The sequence below is a fragment of the Platalea leucorodia genome (assembly GCF_965183815.1).
Source record: "Platalea leucorodia genome assembly, chromosome: Z".
NCBI classification, from domain to species: Eukaryota; Metazoa; Chordata; class Aves; order Pelecaniformes; family Threskiornithidae; genus Platalea; species Platalea leucorodia.
This window is the reverse complement of record NC_138858.1, coordinates 32,365,680-32,391,371: the sequence shown is the minus strand read 5'-3', so window position 1 is coordinate 32,391,371 and position 25,692 is coordinate 32,365,680. Positions and strand designations below refer to the sequence as shown.

General features: G+C 36.5%; 1 protein-coding gene across 1 annotated transcript in view; it reads right to left on the bottom strand.

The window, feature by feature from the left end:
* Positions 1 to 25,692, bottom strand: part of KDM4C (lysine demethylase 4C) — a gene marked incomplete at its 3' end in the record, with an annotated part of 291,227 nt that overhangs the window by 87,948 nt on the left and 177,587 nt on the right. The window contains exons 13-15 of the mRNA XM_082335703.1: positions 19,453 to 19,634; positions 18,400 to 18,616; positions 17,411 to 17,487 (exon numbers count right to left, since the gene is read on the bottom strand). Of these exons, the coding sequence (XP_082191829.1) occupies positions 17,411 to 17,487; positions 18,400 to 18,616; positions 19,453 to 19,634 (476 nt within the window). The remainder of the gene's footprint in view (positions 1 to 17,410; positions 17,488 to 18,399; positions 18,617 to 19,452; positions 19,635 to 25,692) is intronic.

Sequence of the window (25,692 nt, the reverse complement as noted above, 5' to 3'; positions counted from 1 at the left end):
TTATGTGAGTCATCCCACCACATTTCCATGATGGTGACCACATCATAGTTTTCCTGCCGCTCAGTGGCTTCCAGCTCCTCCTGTTTATGATGGTGATGATGATGAAGAAACAAGTGATTCACAATGCAATTGCTCACCACCCACTGACCAATGCCCAGCCCACCTCTGAGCAGCGATCACTGCCCCCCGGCAAGCTCCCCCCAGCTTATATACTGAGCATGACATCATCTGGTATGGCATAGCCCTTTGGCCAGTCTGGGTCAGCTGTCCTGGCTGTGCCCCCTCCCAGCTTCTTGTGCACCTGGTCGAGCATGAGAAGCTGAAAAGTCCTTAACTAGTGTAAATTCTGCTCAGCAAGAACCAAAACAACAGTGTGTTATCAACATTATTCTCATACTAAATCCAAAGCACAGCACTATACCAGCTACTAGGAAGAAAATTAACTCTATCCCAGCCGAAACCAGGACACCAACCCTTCTCTCTCTCTCTCTCTCTCTCTCTCTCTCTCTCTCTCCAGTCTCCTCCTTTTCTGAATCTATCTTTTCCCTTTTTTTTCTTTTTTTTCCTTGTCCTTTCACAGGAAAAGATGAGAAAGTGTTTCCAATTTAGTTATTTTTCATCCTGTCTCCATTTTTCTGGTCTCTACAAAGAACCAAATTTACAAAATGAAGTAAAGATATTCTGTGCCTGTATATCTATACTCAGAAACAGAGCTTGTCTCCTGAACCTCTAAATTTAAGTTGCCCTTGCAGGGGAAGAAACAAACGAAACCAAAACAAAACCCCCAAACAAGTGTTATGTAATACTCCAGGCTGACCTCGTTTTAAAAACTCCAATAATGAAGACTATCAATGCCTGCCAGAAATCCAATTGAATGCTTTATTACATTTCCTATGAGAAAGACCTTTCCTAACTAAAAACTACTTCCTTGTGACAATTGAATCTTCTTTGCAATTTAAGCACATAACTTTTTGCCTTACCTACCAGAACCATGGGGAACAGGTAACCCATCCCTCTTACAGAGTACCCTTTTAACTATTTAATATTATTGTAGAGTTGTGAAGAAGAGAATTGAGGTTCATTACTTTACCCACAAGAGCCCAGATCACGGTTCCCTCTGTAATAGTAAACATTAACTATTAAATCAGGAAACCAAAAGGCTCAGAATACTAATTCCTTCAGGTATTCAAAGGGGACTGAGCAGGAACAGGTAGTTTCAGCATATGAAGAAGAAAAATGGAACATAAGGAGGCTGCTACTGCAGCACTGAGTAGGAGTTTCAGCTTGTACTGTTTGTAACTTTTGGTGGCCTCTTCAATAGAGGAGGGCATCATTGCATAGGTTTTCTCCATTTGGCTGTTGGAGAATAAGTAAAACTGTTTCTTCCAGAACCAACATTTGTATTCAATTAGCTGAACCTTTGTGAGGTTCTCTTGCCACATCTTAGGAAACTTGCTCTTGTATCAAGCCCAACACAAGACGACAGGGTGGAGGGGTAGTGGAGAGAACAAGTGGAAGAGACAACATAGGAAGGAGAAAGGGATGGAGGGAGACAGGAAGAAAAGGAGGGAAGAAGGCAGGGAGGGAGGGTCTGTTGCCCTTTTTGGATGTCATTAGGATAATGAGGTGCTGCCATCTACACAGGTACACTCTCAAGCTATGTAAAGAACTGTTACTATCTTTCTTAACCTGAATATATTTTGGTTTCAAAAAAACATCACTCAACTGGAAAATTTACTGAACTACATGGGTGAGGTAAAGACTTTCCTAAGCTAGATGCTAAAGAATCACAGTATTAAGGCTTTCTAGACATTAATGCACCGTGCTGAAATTATTCTGAAATAACACAACAAAAATTCCACTAAACAGTTAATGGGCACAGTGCACTGTTTCCAGTAAAGTACAACTACAGTCATGGGAAATTTGCTTCTAATTGGCATTCAGTTCTCAAAGGCAAGCACTTATATATGAAAACTATAGCATGAAACAGTCTGCGGATCTTTAAACCTTCCTGGGAATCCTGAGGACTACCTTACCACAACCACAGAGTAATCCTACAGCACTGCATACTCTTCAAGCTGATTCACCGTAGAATCTTGCTTACAAATTAGTCGAGGAAAGATCTATTTCTTCAGCTCTTCCTTGGACTGATTTGACACCCTGTGTGTCATCTTTTCTGCTATCAGTGTTGTTTATCTTTATAAACAGAACTTGGCCACCATCATAGTGAGATACTGACCAACAGAATGCATCCAACCTGTTAGTTTTATATAGGGCAATTAGAGGTGCAAGATAAAACAGTAAAAATAGTTGGGCACACATCTCCATGACCACGAGAGTAACAAAACAAATGAGCCAAGCAGCATATAAAATAATAATTAAAATGGAACAACCATTCAGGAAGAGGCAAATACCACAACCTCCTAAAAAAGGAGCCATGCAGGACTTCTTTATGATCTGGTCCCCAACTCATTTGCAGTTCTGCAGGAGTGTGAAGCTTACAACGTAGAGGTAGAATAACATCTGCAGACTGGGAAAGAGAGCATGAGTCTGACTCAATAGAAATCTTTGCGGGGAAAAGCTTCATTCTCCACTTTCAAACGTAAAAGTTCAGTGGATCCCCCACATGTGGATCTCATGATTTTTTTTTCAATTGAAGCACTTTCTTCATATTTGCCATAAAAATCCTTTAACTGACTGCTTCTCTGTTTTGCAGAATAACAGTGATTTTGCTCCTGTTTTATGAGCTTTGATGTTCTTATGCCAGCTTACTTTGAAATTCATTACTTAAATAATGAAGAACTTTTCCTGCTTCTAATAGGTATTTTTTATTTTTAAGGAAAACCTTCATCTGATCATCTGGTGTGTAACTTATTAATGCAACTAGAGAGAGTCCAAGGTCCTAAAGAAGTTCCACAAATAAGTTAAGCTAAAATAGCACAGGAAGAGACTTTATATGAGAAGATGTTGCTGACAAATTTCTTCTGAAGATTTACTGTCTCTTAACCACTGTAAAAATAAAGAACTGTGAATTAGACACTGCAAGAGACAGAAGTCATAATCCTTACCTACTAACTGCAGAGCTTTCACACTAGGTTAAAAAAAAAAAAGAAAAGGAAATTTTAAAAAAGGGGGGGAGAGAGGCAAAAAAAAATGGCAGCCCAGAGAAAAGAGAAGGTGGCTATAAATACCCTCATTACCAGCTGGAAAAAGATTTCCCCTATGCAGGACCTATAGGAACCAAATTTAATCCCTTCTCAAAAAACACCTACACAAATGTTTGGTCGCTAGACAGCGGTGGTGGGTAATAATTTTTCACTGCTGCTGGATACAGGCTATAATAAATTAGGCCTGTAAGAACTAGAAAATTTCACCAGTGTTCATGGCAAACATGGGTGGGAAGTACCACAGGCTTAATGCCCATTAATTCCATTTTGTAAATTATGTCTGTACTGCAATATTTTGTCCTATATCCATGCGACATGGCTATTAATTTACCTCGAGTTTCAACATACCGCGAGCAAAGAAAACACAGGGAACCTGATATTTAGAAAGACTAATATTCCTAATACAAGTATACCTGCCATGGATGGCAGTGAAATCACATGTACATTAGCAATCATTACCCATGTTCTGACAAAGAAAGAGAGTGTTTGTACATCCATGTGTGTCTGCTGTCAGCCTATGTGTAAAAATCAGGATAGGAACAGACTTCATTATAGAGCATTACCTTAGAACGTATCCAATCTCTGATTCACTATTACTTCACAAATCCTTTAAACAAGTAATTTTGTCATTTGTATTTGCATTAAATAATAATTTCTTAAGCATATTATTTTACACTTATCTAAATTAAATCTTAGACCATTTAAAATTGCTCATCTGCTTAAAAAATCTCCATAACATTCTAGAATTACAAAAGAAAACTCTCTCTTCCAGTATCTGTATAAGTAAGACATTTCCAAATAATTCGCAAGCTTAAGCACACTAACGTTCACTTGATCTTTTAGCTTTGTAGTGGAGACGATGCATTTTTTTCATAACAATACAGATCATATCCACAGTTTCTGGACTAAACACTTTCCCTTGCTTATAATGAGACTAAATTTTGCAACCAGCATTCCTAATCTGGTTTATTTTTCATTTCTCTGTTTCAACCACTGCTAGAAACCGCAGCAAAAGCCTGAAGTCAATGTGAATTAACCATGCTTCCTTTGGTACATACATCCAAAAGATGGATCACCTTTTTTGGAATGATATGCCACTACTCAGGCATAGCTGCATATTAATTATTGTTGCATGGATAAATACCACACAAAAACCAAGCCTGTTTACAGTAATTTGTATTGCAAAATGAATGCATTTAGTTGTCTTTGAGTATCTTTTACACTCTGCCAAAATTCAAAGTCATATGGACAGTAATGCTTATAAAAAGCAGTTTTCACACTCCCATATTTGCATACTGCAATAGCATTCTACATGAGACAGGAAGCTGTCTGACACAGCAAGGCAATGGAGTTCAGTCAAGCCATAGCAGAGTGAAATATACTAAGTCATATAATGGATATTCTTATGGACAACAACAAACATGCCCCACATGATCCCTTTTCTTGTTAAACTGCTGTTTCTCCTTTCCTCTAAGACCCTGTAAATTACAATAGCATCTCCAAAGAATTATATTTATCCAGTTAAATGAAATATATAATTTATGTCAGTGGATGAAGACAGGGTAAAATAAAACATATGTTATTCATAATGAATTTTGCCTAAAACAGTTTCAACAACTTCCTCATAAAATGTAGTCTTCATGATCAACATAACAATTTCTTCCAGCTCTTTGACATCCTTGCCATTAGGAAATTTTTCGTAACAGCCAACCTGAAGATTCCCTGCTGTAGCTTAAGCTTTTTTCTTTTTACTTTGTACATCATAAACATGAAAAACAGATTGTTGCTCTCCTTTTTGCCATTTGCCATCTACAGCCCCTTAGTCAGTTAAACAACCACAACTTTTTCACCCACTGTCTTCATCTGAAGCCATGTTCTCACCTCTGAAATGCAATGAGAGCAAAATCTCAGTGATGTCAGGCAAAGCACGTTTAGTTGATACATCCTGCATCCCACATCTACAGAGACCTGTTCACACAGTGTTCACCTTTCAACGGCAGCGACTTATTAAGCTCATTCACTGCAACCTTCAGGACACCTTCTACAGCAGTGGCTGACATCATTGCTCCCCATTCCTTTGTCTATATTCTAGCTTCAGTATCCGTCTTGCACTTTTCCCTATTTAACTACATCCTGTTTTCCAGAATATCTCAATAATTTATCAAGATCTTGTCCTGATTAACCTTACTTCACAGGCTTCATTTGATCAGGCCTCAGTGTTGAACTGCTGGAGGGTAGGAAGGCCCTACAGAGGGATCTGGACCGGCTGGATCGTTGGGCTGGGGCCAACTGCATGACATTCAACAAGGCTCAGTGCCGGCTCCTGCACTTGGGTCACAACAACCCCATGCAACGCTACAGGCTGGGGGAGGAGTGGCTGGAGAGCTGCCTGGCAGAAAAGGACCTGGGGGTGTTGGTTGACAGCCACCTGAACATGAGCCAGCAGTGTGCTCAGGTGGCCAAGAAGGCCAATGACATCCTGGCCTGTATCAGGAATAGTGTGGCCAGCAGGACCAGGGAGGTGATAGTGCCCCTGTACTTGGCACTGGTGAGGCTGCACCTCGAGTACTGTGTTCAGTTTTGGGCCCCTCACTACAAGAAGGACATTGAGGTGCTGGAGTGTGTCCAAAGAAGGGCAACGAAGTTGGTGAAGGGTCTAGAGAACAAGTCTTACAAGGAGGGGCTGAGGGAGCTGGAGTTATTTAGTTTGGAGAAGAGGAGGCTGAGGGGTGACCTTATTGCTCTCTACAACTACCTGCAAGGAGGTTCTACTGAGGTGGGGGTTGGTCTCTTCTCCCTAGTAACAAGTGATAGGATGAGAGGAAATGGCCTCAAGCTGCACCAGGGGAGGTTTAGGCTGGATATTAGAAAAAACTTCTTCACTGAGAGGGTGGTCAAGCATTGGAACAGGCTGCCCAGGGAAGTCGTTGGGTCTCCATCCCTGGAGGTATTTAAAAGATGGATAGACATGGTGCTCGAGGACATGGTTTAGTGGTGGACTTGGCAGTGATAGGTTAACGGTTGGACTTGATGATCCTAAGGGTCTTTTCCAACCTTAACGACTCTATGATTCTACGATGCTATGTTTTTTTTTTTTTTAAATAAAAAAAAAAAGGCAAGCTTGCATTCAGCTAACATCAGCTGCAACAGCTTCTGCACAAGGGATAACTAAGCAGGGTGCCGTTGGTCAGGCCAGGAAAGAGGAGACATTATGGTGTTTGAGAGATGCCAGTAAAATCATGAGGGACCTGGAAAAGGGCTTGACTAAGTACTAGAATACAATAACTAAGTGGTTGCTATCAAAGGAAAACAAAAAGCAGCAGGTTCAAAACAAACAAACAAAAATGTTCTTCAGAGTAGGTGACTGTTTGCCAGAAGTGGATGCTAAATTTTACACCAGTTGAAAAAGAAGCTGCATAAGTTCATGGAAGAAAAATCTGACAAAGTTTAGCTTTTACTTAGTAAATACAAAGATACTGCCTTTGGCTAAGGCAGTTTCTTATTTGCATACTGTAGGTGATTGAGAGAGCATTAGGGAATGCTTGCCCAAGACTTATATTCTTCCCCAGGTATTCATTTCTGGCTGTGCTAGGGAGAGGTTAACAGGCTAGAATAGACTTTGGTTTGCTTCATTATGGCAGATGTTACTATTCTATGTAACCTGCCATTTTAAAGCTTCACAAAATACATTTTAAAATGTTTTAGAAAAGATACCTAGATATGAGGAAAATCCTGTTACTTGGCACTGCTAAGTATACACTGCAGTATACATCATATATAATACCAATTTAATTGAATTTTCATGTGTTTGTATGGTTTGCAATTCTGAAAAACAAATAGAATAGACTCACCAAACATCATCATCATCGTTGTTGTTATTATTATTATTATTATTATTATTATTAAGTTATTGTGACAACTTTATTATCGCAGCTTTATTTAGCAGTGATACCAGAATGAATCATTTCAAGTAAGTATACATTTTGGCTAGTGGTTTGAAGCATTGCAAGTGTTGATAATGTCTTCAGCACTAAGTAGGACACTATTTACCCAGTTAACAATATATTTACATGTTTTTTTCATCAACTATTATCCCTGTGTGTCTAAAAACACTCAAAAATCTAAGAAAAGTGGTTAGAACAGGTTTTTGGTTTTGGTTTTTTGGGGTTTTTTTCCCAAATATTTCTAATAAGGGATCGGAACAGTTGTTTTCAATTTTAAGAGTCAGCTGCTACAAAGCTGTGTCACAATAATGCTGATCTACTAGTCTCATTTAAAAGTAGATAATTGAAACAGACATCTGATCTTGAACTTTGCCACAGTTAAGTCAAATAGATACAAATTGTATGGCTAAGGCTGATAAACATCTTTTGTTTTCTTCCAGCCACTCAGGTGGGTTTTCAGAGAGGAACCTTTGAACTGAAAATAGATACCCTTAGCCTTCCACTTTCTCTCTCAATGGCCTTGTAATGCCCAAGGTCACATTTCCTAATAGTATTAACACAGATGCGCATTTGGATATGGCATTGCTGCCTTTTCAGCTATCTCATTTCCCCAGCTTATTTATATTTGTGTCTATATTTATCCTTGTGTAAAGAGAAAAACTTTGGTGTTTCTCTTAACACATTTGAAAATGTTATTTTCAGCAATAGTCCACTAATGAATATTTTAATCTTTCCACATCAGGGGAATAATTTTCACTCATAAAATAGTTTTTGAGATTATTTAATTTAATTCAGAGACCATTACTGTATCCGCTTCAAGTTATTACCTTAAAATTAGCTTTTCAGAGACAAGCTTCTGTTTTTTTAGAGACAAAAATAACAAAAATAACAAAATAAGAAATTACAGACAAATTGAGGGTAAATCCTAGTAAAAGGATTCATACTTTACAAAACACACTTTCCTGTCTGGGAGCACCATTTCTTAACAGAGTTGCTAGATGCTACCACTATAACTCACAATCTTAATTTGTATATAAACACTGTCAAATTTCCACCATCACCTGCCTCAACAATGCCACAATTTTTACTAACAATAGGAACTTTGAGAAAAGCATTTCAACTTTTTTTTAGAAAATATTACCAATAAAATCTTACTCTGTCCAACAGAATAAACCATTATCAATTCTTTTAGCATTTTGTAGATGCTTGAAGTTCACACTGATTAAGGATTCAGAGTAATTCCACAAAAGGGAAATCCACCATGGGTTAATATTTATTTAATATGTAGACACATCTTTGGCTGCAAGCTTCAAGTAGGTTCTTGAAACTCAAGGTGGCCACACCTGCTATGGATGAACATTTTACTCTTTCAGATGCATTCAAATCTGTTCAAGACATCCACCTTTGAGAATTTAAAGTTCATAACTCATCAGCTACTGAATTTCTACATTTTAGTAGCCTAATCCCACAAACATTCAATCTGCTCTGCCCTTGATTCAGGGATGGCCAAAAATTTCCTTGCAATTGCACCTCTCAGGTCATTCCAGGCTGAGGCAACAATACACAGAGCAAGTAGTCTTTTGCTGTGCCGTCCATGACATAGCATTATTGAGAACAGTGATCTACAAGAATGCAAAAAGCAGGAGAGAGTTGGCTGGGATAAGAAGACTTGGAAAAGGACATGGAAGAGCGGTGAGATAGGGAATGGGAGTAGAGAGAGATTTCTGCAGCTGGAGAAGGAACGGGAATTGGCAGGGCTGAGACTGAAATAAGAATCAAAACACAAGCAGGGGGGCCTACGTGGCCTTTCTTACTAGACTGTGCAAATCTGAGTTAAAAAAACCATGTATAAAGTATGAAATGGAATTTGTTACATTACTGAATATGAAATACTTCCTGCAATAGTGGTTATTGGTCACTCAGTTTTAGAAAATGTTTACAGTAGTAAGAGTGACTGTTCCCAAGTATCCAGACAAGAAACATTACAGGCAACTTCCGCTTTGAAGTGAAGTCAAAAGGAATGAGATTAGCTGTTTTAAAAAATAAATAAATAAGCATTGAAATCAGGTACAAAATAGAAAACTGATCATTCTTCCTGCAAAATATAATGAGACTGTGAAAATCCCTGCCAGAGGATAACGCTGAGGCTAAACGCTTAGCAAACACACAAGCAAAAATGGAATGATTGTATGTCTACTGATAAAATACATGTAGGATTATTCCCATTATTATAAGACAATGTTTGGATGTGACAGTAAATATTAGCTTTAAACCTGAACATCCTTAGACGAAAATTTATATCTTCAAGAAAGCAGCCTAACAGCAGCTGGGCAGGCCAGGATATCCTGCTACTAGCTATTTCCAGGATTTTTTTCCTTTCAATGATTTTGCAGCAGTACTTCTAGAGATCAGATATGGTCTTTGAGGACAAATTTAGATTGGACGAGGCTGGTGGAGGTTCTCTGGTCCAATCCCAGCTCCAAGCAGGGCCAGATTCAAAGCTGCAACTGCTTGAAATCCTGCTTCACCCTGCAGGGAATGGACAACCCCTTCCTTGGTAAGATGATAATACCAACACACCTGGAGGTGCCCAAAGCTATCAGGCCTTTTTACATGGATATCAGTGGCAAAAGTTGACTTGGTGAACTGCAATGAAGGGAATCCAAGGTCAACATAGACTTTGAGTCTGAGCATTATGGCCCTTAGGTTAAAAAGATATTTTCCGTCTTTAACAGTCTTCAATTTGGTTTCCATGTCAGCATCAGGAAAACTCAGTATTTGCAAACCTATTAAAATATGTTGTGCCAAAGACTCGTTTTTACAAGCAATACATATCCTGTTACTAGACTAATACCAAAATAAGAAAGACATATCATGCTCACCACCTCTGAGTCCACACATGGTTACCATCAGCATTTATAAGTAATTCTCCCAGTAAGTCACCTTTTTGCAGAGAAGGTTTAGGAAAACCCAGATTTTAAAAATAAATAAAATAAAAATTAAAAAAAATAAATCAGACCTTACTTTTCTGAAAAGAAAGAAGAAAAACATGGAAAACTTAAGGTTTTAACCTTTCCTGCTATAGCCAGGTTTTCATGGCCAATAATTTCTTTTTATTAACAATATCCAAATGCTTTTAAAGCTTGGTGGCTTTAATCAGTCTGAAAATTAAGACACTGTATACCAACTCACATGTAGTGAGTTAATTTTGGCAGTTATCAGGCTCTGAAAACAGGAGTTTATAATGGAAATGCTGACACTGTATCAGTGAGAAAGGCACCACTATAAAAGGTTGTTTGAAATCATTATTTTCAATTGGGTGAAATAGGGCAGTTTCTGAGCTGAAATGTGGAAAGCTCTTATGTGCCACTTCTCTGATGCCTTTGGGAAAAAAAAAAAAGAAAAAAAAATCCTTCAACTGAAGTAATGGGCTACTCTAACCACAAAATACAAACAAACCAAAAGTCTGAATATCAGTAGTAAAATATAAAGCACAAAAAAGCTCATCTACAAAAAAAAAAAAAAAAAAAATGCTATTCAACATAGGATCTGTTCTCAAAATCAGTGCCAACTGACCAGGTTAGGAGCTGAACTATTTCTGGAGTGCTATGGAGGGTTAGAATAAAGTGTGAAAAGTCGTGCAGCTTCCTTAGTAGCCTTATTAATAGCTAGGTTACTATGAAGTAAGGCATTGAAGTGCATTTACCTGTTTCCTTACCCATTCTTCTTTCTAACTCTTTCTTGTCCCAAATCTTTTTGTCCTCTAAATAATAAAGGTACTTACGTTTATATACTATAGCTACTAGGTGACCACATCCTTGCACATTGTACAGTATGTTGCCTTCTCTATAATGCCAGTCATTATTCTTCCTGACTTCACTAGTTTTCTTTAGCTGAAGCATTTAAGATTAATGATGCATTTGTTCTCAATCAAGGCACTTTGTATGAATACAGTTACATTTTCAGGAGCCATGCAGATGACTTATTTAATATTATTTGATTTTTTAATTGTTTTAGGGGATTGATTTACAGCTATTTTATGTCCATTAGCATAGACAAATTCGGTATCACTCTTCTCTTTTGTCAATAATCATTATCAAACAGGACCTAGTGCCTAGCAGAATATAAAGATATGTTATGTTATCATGGATCCAAGTACACCCTGGCAGGTGAAAATTGACATAAAATGTTGTAAAGCATACTATTTCAGCTACTTAGAGAGGTTGCAACTGCAAGAAAACAGTATGCTTCTGAATCTCAAAGGCAGTTTCCTCTGATAATATAAACTGGAATCTCCATCAAAGAAAAGTCTGGCTCTGTAAATCTGAGTCCACGGAGGCATTTTTCTATTTCTATCCTTTAATGATGTTCATAGTTGAGATTCACACATAATAACAGTTTCATATAGCTATTAATGCAGCTCTCATTTCTGTAGTGCTCTCACATTTCAGTGCTTTGCAAAATCATACTGATATACAAAAACCTAGTAGAGACCAAATTTTCTATAAAGTTAACATAACTGCCGGGAGTTTAAGAAAGTATCATTTAACAAAACTAAAACCAATACTTAATTTTGTAAGCAGAGGAATAAGAAGGAACTTTCCCTCCTAAGAAATGAATTCTGAACTTTGAACCAAGGTTTGTACCAATGTTTCATAACTTCCATTTTATTTTCCACCGCACAAAACTTTTCTTTCTCCTTGTTTTCCACTCAACCTTCCCTTCAGGATTTAAAGCCTCACCCAGAAGCAAATTCCTCAGACAGGTCTTCCTCAGCTAAATCTCCTCCTTCTAGGAATCAATGTGAAGAGGAAGGAAAACAATTTCAGACGTTCGGGAAGTTGGAACTTCAGGGAATAGGTATATTCTGATGACTAAACCTTCTCATTTTGTGCACTCTTCTAATGCACGAATTGAATTTTTGAAGGCATGTGGATATATAATTCCTACAGTGAGTCAAATCTCAGTTTCACATCTTCTGCAACAGCTGCAGTTTTAGGAATGTTTATGCTGAACAAGAATTTAGATTAATATGATCTTTTTCATTTGCTTTATGTAGAAACTTGAAGTCTGAACCGTGTTAGTTGGAATGTAAAATACACTCACTCTATATTGCATACAGTAAAAAAAGGTCCTGCAAATAAGTAATTTTCTTTAATTACGTCTCCCTCTCCAGAGAGACTTATGGTACTACACAGCAATTTAACATACAATTAAAATATCTTATGCATAGCAATAGCTATAGAAAACTTTATACAAATTAAAAAACTGATTCATAAAAGAAACATATGCATATAACTCAAAGGTAGCATAAAACTTTCAGCTGCTGGTTGGCACAACTAACCTAAACTGCAGATTTTTAAAAGCAAAAGTAGTACTCTGGGCAGCAGTATATTCAATTAAGTTGTCTTTTTTTATAGATGTACAGAAGATTGGTTAAAAGAGAACGACATTTATCTTAAGTATAATGCTAAGATTAGATAAAAGTATTGTACTGTTTTGAAGTCAAAGCTGTTAGGATAACCTAAGGTTATTGTCCAAATTCTGAAGAGATAAAAACATGATCCTAAAATGACAAATAGGACCCAAATAAGTATCAGCAATTTTTAATCATGCTGATGTCAGCAATGAGGTTCCATACAACCAAAAATACACTAATACATTGAAGTTGCATATGAAACTGATAATTTTTTCTCCAAAGAGAACTGCAGTCACATTGCTTTCCAATGAATAATACTGTTCAAACAGGCAAAAGAGAACCACAGAAAAAAGAAACCTGTGTCTATTTTATCCTTCTGCCTTAAGGCACAATCAAGTCTTCTTAACTATCCCTGACAAATGTTTGTCCAACATGTTTTTAAAAATCGTGAAGGAGTAGATTCTACAAAATGTCTATATATCCTACTCCAGTAGCTCACTATTTTTAGAAATAAAAATTCACAAAATTTCCTGGTATTAACAGAAACTTCTACTGAGGCAGTTTAAAGCTGCTGCAAGTCATCTTGTCCCTAAAATGAGAGAATGGCAATTGATTGTGTACCTCTTTGCCATACACATATAATTTTACATGAGAGAATGCTACTTATTTCCTTTCTGTCTTCCCCTGGCTATATTAAGAAGATTAATTCTTTTCAGTCCTTCCTTATGGAATGATTGAGGTCTATCAGAAACAATTAAAAGAATTTTGGGTTTGTTTTTTTGCAATTTCAATTGCACCTCTTGTTTTCTTCCATCCCATTCAGGCTCATGTTTTTTTGAAACACAGGCGTTCACTGTTAGACACAGTTCATCAGCTGGGCTCTCATCAAAGCTGAAGAGAGCAGAAAGATTGTTCCATGTGTTTTTCAGGCTTTACTTCCAGTAGAAGGATTAAACATCCTGGTGTGATGCTTCAGGTTCTGTAGAACTGATGACTCATGTTCAGTTTGTGACCAGAGTGGTCACAACTGCAGCTCGCAGCAGGAGCCACTGCTTAGGTAAGGACTCCCGTCTTATATGTGCATAACTGATAACTCCTCTCTAAGTATTGTACCTATCTCTGTTGAATTCCATATGATTTATTTTACAGCATTTACTCGATATAGTAATATTACTATTATCCTACAAAATAGTACGATCCAATCCAAAACAGTAATTAGATCCAATCCAAAACAGTAATCCTAACCCAAATTAGTAAACCCCAGCCTACAAAATGCCCAAGGTCCTTGGTACTTATGGAAAATGCATCAGGAATGCTTCTTATTAATCGTTAATACTCCCCCATCTCCTGTACAATCATCTTAAACAGCTTAAAGTAGAACAGTCTAGATTTCCATGTGTGTTCCATAAGGACATGAAAAGTAATCAGCAAATGATGCACAGAAATTTATCACTCTTAGTGATTTTAAGAGTCTGCTGAGAATGATGGCTGATGGCCCGAGATACTGGGGGTTGAAAGCAAATCCATATTCCTGTATGTTTGGCAACTCTTGATTCACATCGTATCTCTACTGTCACTTGAATATCAGAATTTAAAACACTATCAAAAGGGTCTGAAAGTTAGGATGCATGAAATCTGCTTATTCCTTATTCTCATCAGCTGTCACAGCAAAAAAATAGTTGGTTTGTTCTTAAATGCATATCACTTTGTACTCTGTTATTGTCTAGCTGTTTAGAAATTGATAGATTCATCATTTGTTTGGTATTTCTCTTGGAATCCAAGATAGGTTGACTGCCACATAATTCCTTGGGTCACCCATTTCCTGCCTTTTTAAAAAGCAATGTGAAATTTTCCAGGCTGCTGGCACCTCACCTGAGCTCTGCAAACTCTCAGAGATAATCACCGATAGCTCTGAGATTGCTTCAGCATCTCAAGAGTTTTGAAAGACCCTACTATTAAAAATAGAAAAAGTGAACTGGGTATCATTCACATATGAGTAAATAACAGAGTCATTCACATCCTTGAAACCGCTGGATTTTTGCTATTTAACTTGGGTAGCAGATGCCTACTGTCTATCACTCTTATGTCTTCCAGCTGACAATGAACAGTTCACACTGACATGTGAACGACATGTAATAACAAAGAATACAAGATAGCAGACTATGGAGGACAAGTTTTAAGTAAATTTAATACTAGTGAGGGTCTATTCAATCTTCAACATTTCATTAAAACTTCCCAACTGAATGACAACTTATGACATTAAGAATGTGAATTGTATTCCACAAACATATCTTAATGAAGAGCTCTCCTGGGGCATCAATTCATTTCACTCAGGTTACCAAATCAGAGCTATAGAAAGACGAAGTTGTCAGCACTAACGATTTAGCTGTACAGTAATCAATACACATACAAAATCACAGCAATTCAGTTAAATATATGATAGCCAAAGCTTACATTAAATAAATTGTCCAAGTGGGCAACACATACTGTCTAGCCTTTGCACGGTGAAAATGGTGCTTCATTTCACTCCTATCACCCTCTTGTTACCTAACACATAAAATTCCAGAAATCCACTGAGTCTTCTCTCCAGTTCCTAGAGTGTGCTTTTGCAAAAATCCAATACTAAAACCTCTTTACGTAAAATTTCCATTGAGTTATTTTCTGTATGTTTTTGATATCTCTTCCACTGCTTCATCTCATCTTCTCAAATAATTTAGCCAAAAAGTACTTTCCCTAAAATTCAGATCTTCCTTATTTTCAGAAACTTATATGCATTGTAACAGAATAAAACTAAACCTATTCAGTAAAATGTGCATAATTCTCACATTAACGCTGTCCTTGGGTGCGAATTTTTCCCCTAAAAGTCTGTCAAAGAAAAATCCCAGTCAAGTCAAGCTTCAATCTTCTCCCCAACATTTTCCTTTTTCTATCATATTTCCCAATTCCCCCTTTATTGCCCAATAGTGAAAATAAATGAGTCAGACAATCATTATCTCACTATTTTTGCTCTTATCTTTCACCTACCGCTGCACTATCTGAATGTCCTCTTCTTCAAGAACATTTGTCAAATAACATTAGAACCCCGGAACAATTTTAGAATCCTTTCTATAACACAGCATTAACAAATTATAAGACTGAATTTTGTTTTACTATTTTTCAGTGACTTTTGATTTTTAAAAATGCACTATAGTCAAAAGATAAAGACTTTCTCCAAATTTCACCACTAATATGTTACTGTTATATTGCAGTTAACATCAGATTCCAAGGCAACGTTCTAAATTTTTTGGTGTTTTTAACAAAAACATCTGATTCAGTCCTATTGCTGTCATGCATGGTATTTCATGGATAAGAATGCTCTACTTAGAATTCCCATACTTGCACATCATAGCTGTATCTCCCCTGAAAAGAAATTAACAAAACTTTTTGATAGAGTTAGCAGGGCTTTCTAACCCTGTTTAACTCATAATTAGGTTTCGAGTTAATGGCAACCTGTCACTTGCTAGCACAGACTTATGCTTTTCCCCTCGACCTTCCCCTTACTCTAGAACAGTCGCCACAAAAGTAGTTCAGGACATCCTGAAACTCATGATTGTCTGATAAGGAAGCTGTAACAAGTTTTTCTGGTTACCAATGAAAGATGAAAATTGGATTTTACCTAGTAAGAATGCCTTTCCTACTAAAATAAGAACACATTACAGAGATAGAAATTGATTCAATAAATATTTTAATACCTATGCACTGAGAGAGCACAGGACTAAACATTATAGATGGACCGTATCTTTGTAATGAGCAGTTCTAAGTCACTTTTTTCCTTTTGTTTTCCCCAGCTTAGGTAATATGTGGATTAAAAATACCAGTTCCTCTTTTGTTTCCTTAAGTCTTAGCATTCACAAAAGAACCTTAAAATGTTGACAGTGTACAAAAGGAAAATCAACGTGTTTATATTTGTTGTTACTTTGAGTTTGCTAATGCTATGATTGTGAATTTCTTACAGGTGACTTTCATAATTGCAAGAAGTGATGTTTGATAAAGCGATATTGTATTTTCCAGTAGTTTGAATTCTCATTTCTTTTTCAACATATCTAAAATTTTGTGATGTCATTTAAGGATTTACATTTTTAAGGCACCTAAAATAACTGCTTTTAATTCAACAACTGAATGAAGAAAAGCTATTTTGCCATCAAAACTGATTATCACATTTCCTCAATCTGTTTTAAGGGATGCAAATATTAGATGACTTAGCAGGGCAACTGATAGATTGGTGAAATGTAAGATTTTGAACTTTTTTTTTTTTTTTTAAAGTATATGTTTAGGGTTTCTGTGAACTACTGATCACTTGTGTATTTATTCTTGCTGTATAAAACTATTTTATACTTCTTTCAAAAATAAAATAATAGGCTTTTAGGAGCTTCACAAGTGAAACCTTTTTGTTCTTATACAGCTCAGTAAACCTTAAATGCTGTAAAAGAACAATTTCATTCTTGATTGTAATTTATTATTCTCTTTGCCTTTCTCTATTCTCCAGCTGCTCACATGTATATACCAAAAGTCTAAAATATTTAGAGGAAATCTCATTTTTTCTCTCTCTAATGTGCATTTAAATTTTCAGTTTTGAACAGTGATGAACAATGTTTTACACGCAAGTATATTCTGTTAGGCAATCCTTTTCTTGAGTGGATAAACCTACTCTGTCTATCAAAATGTTATTACATTTTACATTGAAATCTACTCATATTTTACAAATAATTTTTCCCCAGCAAGTGTGTGTTCAGAAAAAATACACAGGCTACATTCCACATGCAATCATGTATGTGCTTCTTTTTCTTTTTTTTTCCTTCATCTTTAATGTGTTAGGTAACCAAGCAATGTGTGAAACTTACAGCTGTCCAGGCTTCTTTTCTGCATCGAGAACACAACCATTCATTATGGATTTCATGAGAAGGAACACCATAGCAACCTAGAATAAGAGAACTGGATTGGTTAATATATTCTGCTTTTCTGTCTATGATGTCATACGATTCAACTACATACAAACACTAGTAACACAAACACATTTCCTGTGACCAAGGAGACTTCTCCAGTCTAGACTTACTGTTAATTCCATAGTCTATGAAATGTAAATTAGACACACACTCTTCCCAAAACTCAAAAAAAAAAAATCTACAAAACCAAAACAAACGAGCAATAAAAAAAACCCCAAACACCCAAAAAAAACAAACCCCAGGGAATTTATTATTTTCTGTCAGTTCAACAGCAAGTCACCAATTCTCCCTGCAGTAATAATGTACAATTTGAATTAACGTACTGTCATTTATTCTATGCAATTATACTGCACTTCCATGTAAGAATTTCACATGGACTTCTTAGAGCTAACTTCTCCAGTCCTGCTGTCTGTAGAAGATACTGCAGAAAAGCCATGCATTCATCAGTCACTCTTGAAATAAAAATGAATGCAAGGTGAATGAAATTACTGCATATCTAAAGTCAACAGCAATATTCACAAGTCCTCAAATCCAGCATGATTTCACCCTGGCTACTTAATAAGGACATACTAACATCACACAGTGGTTTAAAATATGAGAGGTAAAAGAGGAATTTAATAGCTCAGAATTGAAAGAAGAATCAGAAGATTGTGATTATTGGAAGTTTACAGAAAAGTTAATTCTTCACTATTTTCACAGCAATTATTAACAAGTAATAGAAAATATAACAGTTTTTTAAAAAAATGTAGCCAGTAATTGAAGCATTGCATATGAAAATGTTCTTCAAGTACTTTTAGAGACATACTAGAAGCCTAGTTAACTATTATGTACCAGTAAAACAAAATTTGAAATTACATTTCTGCCAACTGAACAATTAGTTTATTTACTTGCATGAACCCGTACACAACACTTTGCACAGGAAATCAGAAGACTTGTTCCATCTTCTTCAATAAAAGCATTTGATGGATAGTTTTCAGTGTTTTCTTCACTATAAATAAAACACATCTCTGGAATAAGAGGTTTAGTCTTTTCATTTTCAGCCATCAATGTTTCTGCTGAGTTTGCTTCCCCAAAAGTAGGACTTTCTTCATCATGATTGTCTGGCTGGAAAATAAACAAAATTTATATTTAAGTAAAAGAAAGGAAAGTCTTATGTACTCTTCCTTTTGACAATGATGAAATGACTTGTCCCCTCCCAGCTCTTGCACTAACAATGAAACAGTTTTATGAGAAAATTAACTGCTTCTAGGTATTTATCACAGTCATTCTATAGTTCCTTGATAGTTCAAATAACTGTGAAATATAGAATAGCACTCAGCCTGCAAACTAGTATTATTGCAGCAGTGTTCAGTGATACTGTACCTCTGTCTCCCTTTGAGCCCTTTAACTGGGTGCAGTGCAATAAAAGTTTTCTTCCTAGTTCCCGTGCTGAGGGGGTTCCAGTTTAGCAGCTTCAGAATTAGTACCATAGTGCTATGGCAGCATTTTTAGCTGACATTTGACACAGGAATTCCACAAGCCAGTATCAAACTGTGCTCTGCATTAGACTCTTTCTATGGGAATATTATTTCTGAGAAGGCCTAAGTACTGTGAAAACACTTATTTCTTCAACACCGCAGGAAGGAGATACAGAAGAGGCTCTGATAAAAAGCATTTGAAGATGGACATATAAGGAAATAGCTAAAACATACAAACCTGCGTAGATTCACCACCTGAAAAAGTATAACTTCAAGGGCAAGCACACATAGACTAACACCAATCCTACACTAACCCTAGCAGAAGGTGTACACTGTCTGCAACCAAGGATAAAAGCAGGTGAAGAGTATCAGTTCTAATTTTAACAATAGTGACTTTATTTACTTCTCATACAAATCAAATGCATGAGCTTATCTTATTTCTACTTTACTGAAAATGAAATAGCTGGGTAGGATCTTGGTTACCTTGTAGTATGGCATGAGAAGAGTGCAAATGGCACAGTGTGGTTCTTTTTTTGCACAAGCTGCATTGTATTCTTTTTCAGCATTGAAATTGGGTACTCTTGTCTGCCAAAGGTAGACCAGAGGCCTGGCCCATGTCTCTGTCTCTTGAACTTTCTCTTCAATTAAGGTAGTCTCAGGCAGTTCTTAAAGAAAACAAACAATTGGTTAATTGTAGTCCTGGAATGAAGACAAACAACAATGATTTTGTCACATGCGCTAACAATGAAGATAAAACAATCTTGTAAGAAGTGTGAATACAAATGCGGAAGTCTAAAAGAATTATCCATCAGGACAAGCACATAAAAAAGTGCTTTGACACCTGTGTCATGAGTTGAGTGCTCCACATACAACATAAGAAAGTATGCCACTAGCTCTACTGTTTACAATTTGTATTCATATTCAAAACATTACATCTCACTCTCCCACTCCTTAATTCCTCCAGCCTCTACCCCCTATCCCTCCGTAGACTCTGCCCTAAATTCCTTACAGATGGAACATGTTGCATCCTGCCAAGCAGCACCAGACAAATCACTCTGTTCACGCAGAATGGCATCTCTCAACTCTTTATGGAAAAATGACACTCATTTTCCAAAGGGAAAATGACAAGAGACAAACATTATAGCCAGGGAGTAATGGGGAACAATCACATCTAAGATGTAGCTAGACATGCATGCTGGATCCCAGTATGGAAAATATTATTTGGTAATATCAGTGATCTGTTCTGGATGTTAGAAAAGTTTGTTTTACTTATTAGCAGTGTTTCTGTGCAGGACTCCACACAGCTGACTTTATAAAATTAAAAGCTTCTACAGAAGCTGGGAAATAAAATCAGACCGAAACTCAAAGAGAAATAGCTTATTCAATAGGAGTAATCTAAAAATGTAGTCATTTGCTATTGAGAAAGATGTGGAAAAGGAAAAGCTGTGAAAAGGACACTGGGTCTAAGTAAAACCCTTGCCCGACTGAAATCAATAGCATAATTATTAATGATCCAGTTATTAACACCAGAATTTCAGCCCAGTCACATGTTTTAGCTGGTTGGAAATCTCAAGGTATCTTCACAGGCAACCTAGTGACTTTGCCACCTGCGAAATACACAGATTATGACGAGGAAAATGTCTTTTCATTCTAGAAAGGAAAGCATTGCTGACAGATATTAAGTATATTTTTCTGAATGGCGTCCTTATACAGTGCTCTGATTAATGACGAGGTCTGTGGTTCTGTTCATTCAAGTGGACAGTGCTTATTAAATCTTTCATGATCAATGAGAAGGCATCTAGGTGTCAATTACAATAATTAAAATAATGTGAATGTGGGAAAGAAAATGTGGAAAGTTACTGAATAGAACTTTCAGATAACAAAAAAAGGTCTATAGCATACAGTCCTTTTCTAATGATGTATTTAAGAAAAATTGTTTGTTTCAGAAGAAAATTCCAACAACAGTGAAATGTTTAATGAAGCACATTAAGCTGAATCATCACATTCCTTCAGCCCATGACTGCCTTCATCCACTTTACCCAAAAGCAGAGGTTTTATGGGTCTCCTCCTATGATAAATTGTCACACATTGCTACAAAAGCCCTATAAAGTTGATAGCATTTTTATCAGTGTTGAATAAAATATGGATTAAAATATTTGTCTACAAGCAAGCCAAATGTAGCAAAAATAAATTAATTAATATATCTTGCATGTGAATTTTATTGCGTTCTTTATAGTCTCTCAAGAGAACTAATATCAATTCAATAAACATTTGCAAATAATCCAGGTAGAAGGATAAACACAAAATATCTGCAAAAAAGCTGTCACCAAATCAATATTCAGTAGCAGAGCTTTATGGTGTATTATGTAGCTGCAAAAGAATAGCACTGAAGAAATAGCTGAACACAAGGAAGAGATGAAAATATAAAATGCCAGCATCACTTTTATAGCTTTCTGAATTACTTACTTTTTAAGTTAAAAGCTTAACTAAGCTTTTAGTTAAAAACATCGTCTAATCATATTTTTTCTATTGCTTGCAATTTTCCAGAACTGTAAACTAAAGACCTCTCAAATCTATGCCTCTAGTTCCATTTCTATCGATTTAAATTTTCCCTTACAGAACAGTCTCACAAGCGGCTTCATCTTTGCTAACTTATTTTCTGAATTCTTTCTTTGACATTATTTTCTTTCAGGAGCTTATACTGTCATTATTTTAAGTATTTTCACTATAGTTGTGATCTCACAGAGAATTCAGGGCTTGATTGTGCCTTATGAAGAAAACAAAGAGGAACACAATATTTGTTGTGAAGGTTTGTAACTTACATCGTCCATATCTATTATCCACTTTGAAACTGACATCCTTTGATTGCACCACTCCTTATCACTGCTGAATAATTCTCCCATGAGGGTTGAAGTCTTCACCCTAAACCTCAGCCTATTATGCTCTTCTTTAGTCAAAAATCTATCTTTGGATTTCCAGTTCTGGAATCAATTATAGGACGATAGCTCTAGTTCTCTCACATAGTGCTCTGGTTTCCCACTGCCTCCAGCACATTGCTGAGTTCATGACCATATTGGTTCTACTTTTGATGAGGACGATATTTATATCTTAATTACACATAAACTCCACAATTTCAGTTCTCTCTTGTATGATCTTTACAAATCCTTTCCAGACCAAAGCAGTGAAAAGAATGCAAGAGCCAGGAATAAAGCTGGCAGCACTCTTACAACATTTTGTTGCTTTCAAGAGCTTTGTGTTTATTTTCAAACCTCATTCCAAATGAAGCCAGGGACCAAGTGTCATATGTAGATGTACCAGACTGCATCTTCCACAACCTCCAAAAAATTTAACACTATTTTAATAAATTTATTTTCTCCTTTACAATATGTTTAGAGCAACTACGTCCAGTTAGTTATTGAGTAGAAGCAAATCCTCCTCATTTGCCTCTGATCTCTAACATCTCTAATTATGCATTCTACCTGCTTTGAGGTATGACTGTCTTCTCAATGCTCCTTACTGCAGTCTCTTAGTCTTTTTGCATGAACTATGGCACCCAAGCTCTCTGATGTCATCCTCCTGCGTATTACACCTTGTAATCTCTCACTATTCTCCATCAAAACAAGCCCAGAAGTACAGCCAGGAAAGGAAAAATATCCCTCCTCCTTTCAGAGGGAGACTAGCTAACCCAGTACTTCTTAAAGGACTGTTACTCTAACAGTATACAAAATTAAGAATAGAAAGAATGGATGTTCTTAAGGGATATAAGCTTTGTCTGATCCTCCGTTATCGCTACCATATGGCTTGTGAATTTCAGTTCTCTTCAAGAATTTCTAGGCAACCTCGACCTTAATTTATCATCTTTCAAGGGCTTCAGAAATATTAGTTCATCTCCTCATAATCAGCATTCACCCACTTACACACTGAAATCATAAAATGTCAAAAGAAATTGATATTAAAAGTTACAGGGTACATGAGTCCCATTACAGAATATGACAACAATGCTGCCTTCAACAACTTTCTCACCAGGTAGAATATGTAATCTTCTATGCAAATATTCTATATCAGAAGACCCTGGGCAGTTTCACTTTGTGTGCTTTTTCCAGGGTGCACCAATATCACTGACAGAATTTCCAGGTCAGCTTCTCAGGTTGTACAGGTGGAGTTACCTTCCTGGCTTCCATGAAGTAAGAGAAGTTATGTACCATGAATAAAAACTGAAAATCTCGTTATCCAAAACAGGCAAGGAAAGAAAAACCACCTCTCCAACTGCTTGACAGAAAGCATACAGCACATAATCACTTGATGTAAAAAACACTGCCATATTGGCACAGATTATAGCCTTTCTTCACTTGTCCATTTGATAATTCCAAAGTACTATTTATGTCCCCCCCCAAAAATGGAAAACTTTAGGGGGTTTTAGAATTTTTTTGCTATTTAACCAGTACTTCTCATTTGCTCTTATTCTCTTCAATGACTCCTTTCATTACTTACTACATAACTGAAGAGCAGTCAGCGACTTAGCCTACAATAAATTTATTTTCCTGACTCACCTTGGTGTTTGTGGTTTCAGGGTAGACGTGAGGTCAGTGTTTTTTGACTAGATTTGTCTGTTAGAAGTATAGAAGTGCCCAGCATCTTTGTACGCTTCTATGCAATGGTATAAAGGACACAAGGCAACTGCAACCTCCAGCTGCCTCCATTCAAAATCCACCTTAACTGAGGATTCTCAAAGAGTGGAGAACAATTTGTGGTGTCCATACTGACTGGAAAATCTCAGAAGCTCCATTCTCATAAACAGGCATACTTTCTACTTCAACTACGTATCAGTGCCATTTCCCAATACTCAAGACCTGCAAAAACCATGGCGGAAGCATCAGTTCCCACAGTGAAAGACATTCAAACATTGCCCTCCAAAAATCTGCTTTAGAAGACCATTATGTAATGTTTCATGAAGCACTATGAACATAATGTTTCACGAAAAATCTTACATATTGGCATTTTTCTGAAAGAGCCTGAGAATGTTGTCTCAGTTCTGGTAGAGCAAGTTTGATGAACAAATGTTCAAGTTCTGATGAACTTATGCAACACCGCCAACCAACAACACTCTACAATACGCATCATTATTGAGTCAAACCTTCTTTGCAATAAACTGGCCTCACTCTAAGACCAGATACCAATGGCCCAAGACTGTCAATCTGAAAGATTCAGCTCAGCCAATGAAACACAATATATGTCTATGGAGGCATTTTCTTTGTACAATACATGAAATGGAGCTAGGAAATCTATCTTTACTTCTATGTCTGCTGTAACCTGGATCAAATCACTGACAGTTCCTCACAGTTCACTGCCAGTAAGTGCACGAACAGGACTCTGTACAGGTGCGTAGCAGAATTCCCTGGTGAGAACTCTGATGTGCCATTTGCTTTTTTCAGCTTTTCAGCATAGAACTTACATTCCAAATTAAGAATTAATCAAGACAAAAGTGAATAATGCATTCTTGATATTCTTTGGTAAAGAAACGTCAAATCAACGTAACTATAGTACAGGATACATCTCGCTGTCAGAGTGAATAAAAGAAAATGCAGGAATTGAACCTGCTAGCCATGACAAGGAAATTCAATATACATTTGCAGCTCAATTGACAGCACTGTTCAAAAGATTGCATACCCTCATGCATAACACATAGGCACACTGACAAATACTCAAAGAACCATCTTTAAAGTCTTCAGTTGATCTATTCCTGTTGTTTAATCTCCATCTGAATCATGACACACTACTTTAGCTATAGTAATTATTCCCATAGCAACAAATACTGTATCAAAAATCGAGGCCATCGCTTCATCTGCAAAAATAAACATCTCTTTAGCAGAACACCTTTGCACACAACACCATGTTCAAGTGTAAATGTTATGCTTTAACTGAAATATAAGTGCTACTTAAAGGAATTCAGAATTGCTTAACAATGCAACAGAGATATAATTATCTGATTCAGTTTCTTACAGTCAAACTCACTCTTTTCCTGAGACCATTTGTCTCTGGAGAACTTCAGTAGATAAGACACCGTGCTCAGAGGCTGACTATACAAAGATGTATGTGCTCACTCTCCACTTTGAAGTGAAACTATGAGAAGAAGCACCCAGCACACTTTCTCAGGATATATTAAAATTCTGTAACTATAAAAATACAGTAGAGAGTTTCCTTACTTTAACTGCAAAAATGAAAATCCTCTGGTTATCACATAAAGTCTTTACTATCTGGACAGTGACATGCCTGAGGAATTATATGAAAGAAAAATTAAATAACCTACACTAAAATAAACCATTTTTACATTAAAAAGGACTGTCTACACATCTTGCACCATGTAAAAATTCAATCAAACTAAATTTAAAAAAAAAAAAAAAAAAAAGAACATTGTATAAGGAAGAAAAATAAAAACTTGAACTTGCACCACTGAAAATATCTACGTAGACATGACCTCAAAAACTCATAGCTAAGGCAGATCAGTCACAGTCAGGAAACAAAACTAAATATCATAGAACTTCTACAACCTATCATCCTTGTAAAGTTCAAAACATGACTGTAAGTGTACATTATAAAATAAACTCTAATTTCAAACCAGCCCCTACCTTTGCACTTGTAAATTAAACTTCACATCACCCTTGTGTAATGAATAAGGGCCATAGGGACCTTTTAAGATTTGGTTCATTAAAAAGGATGTGTTAG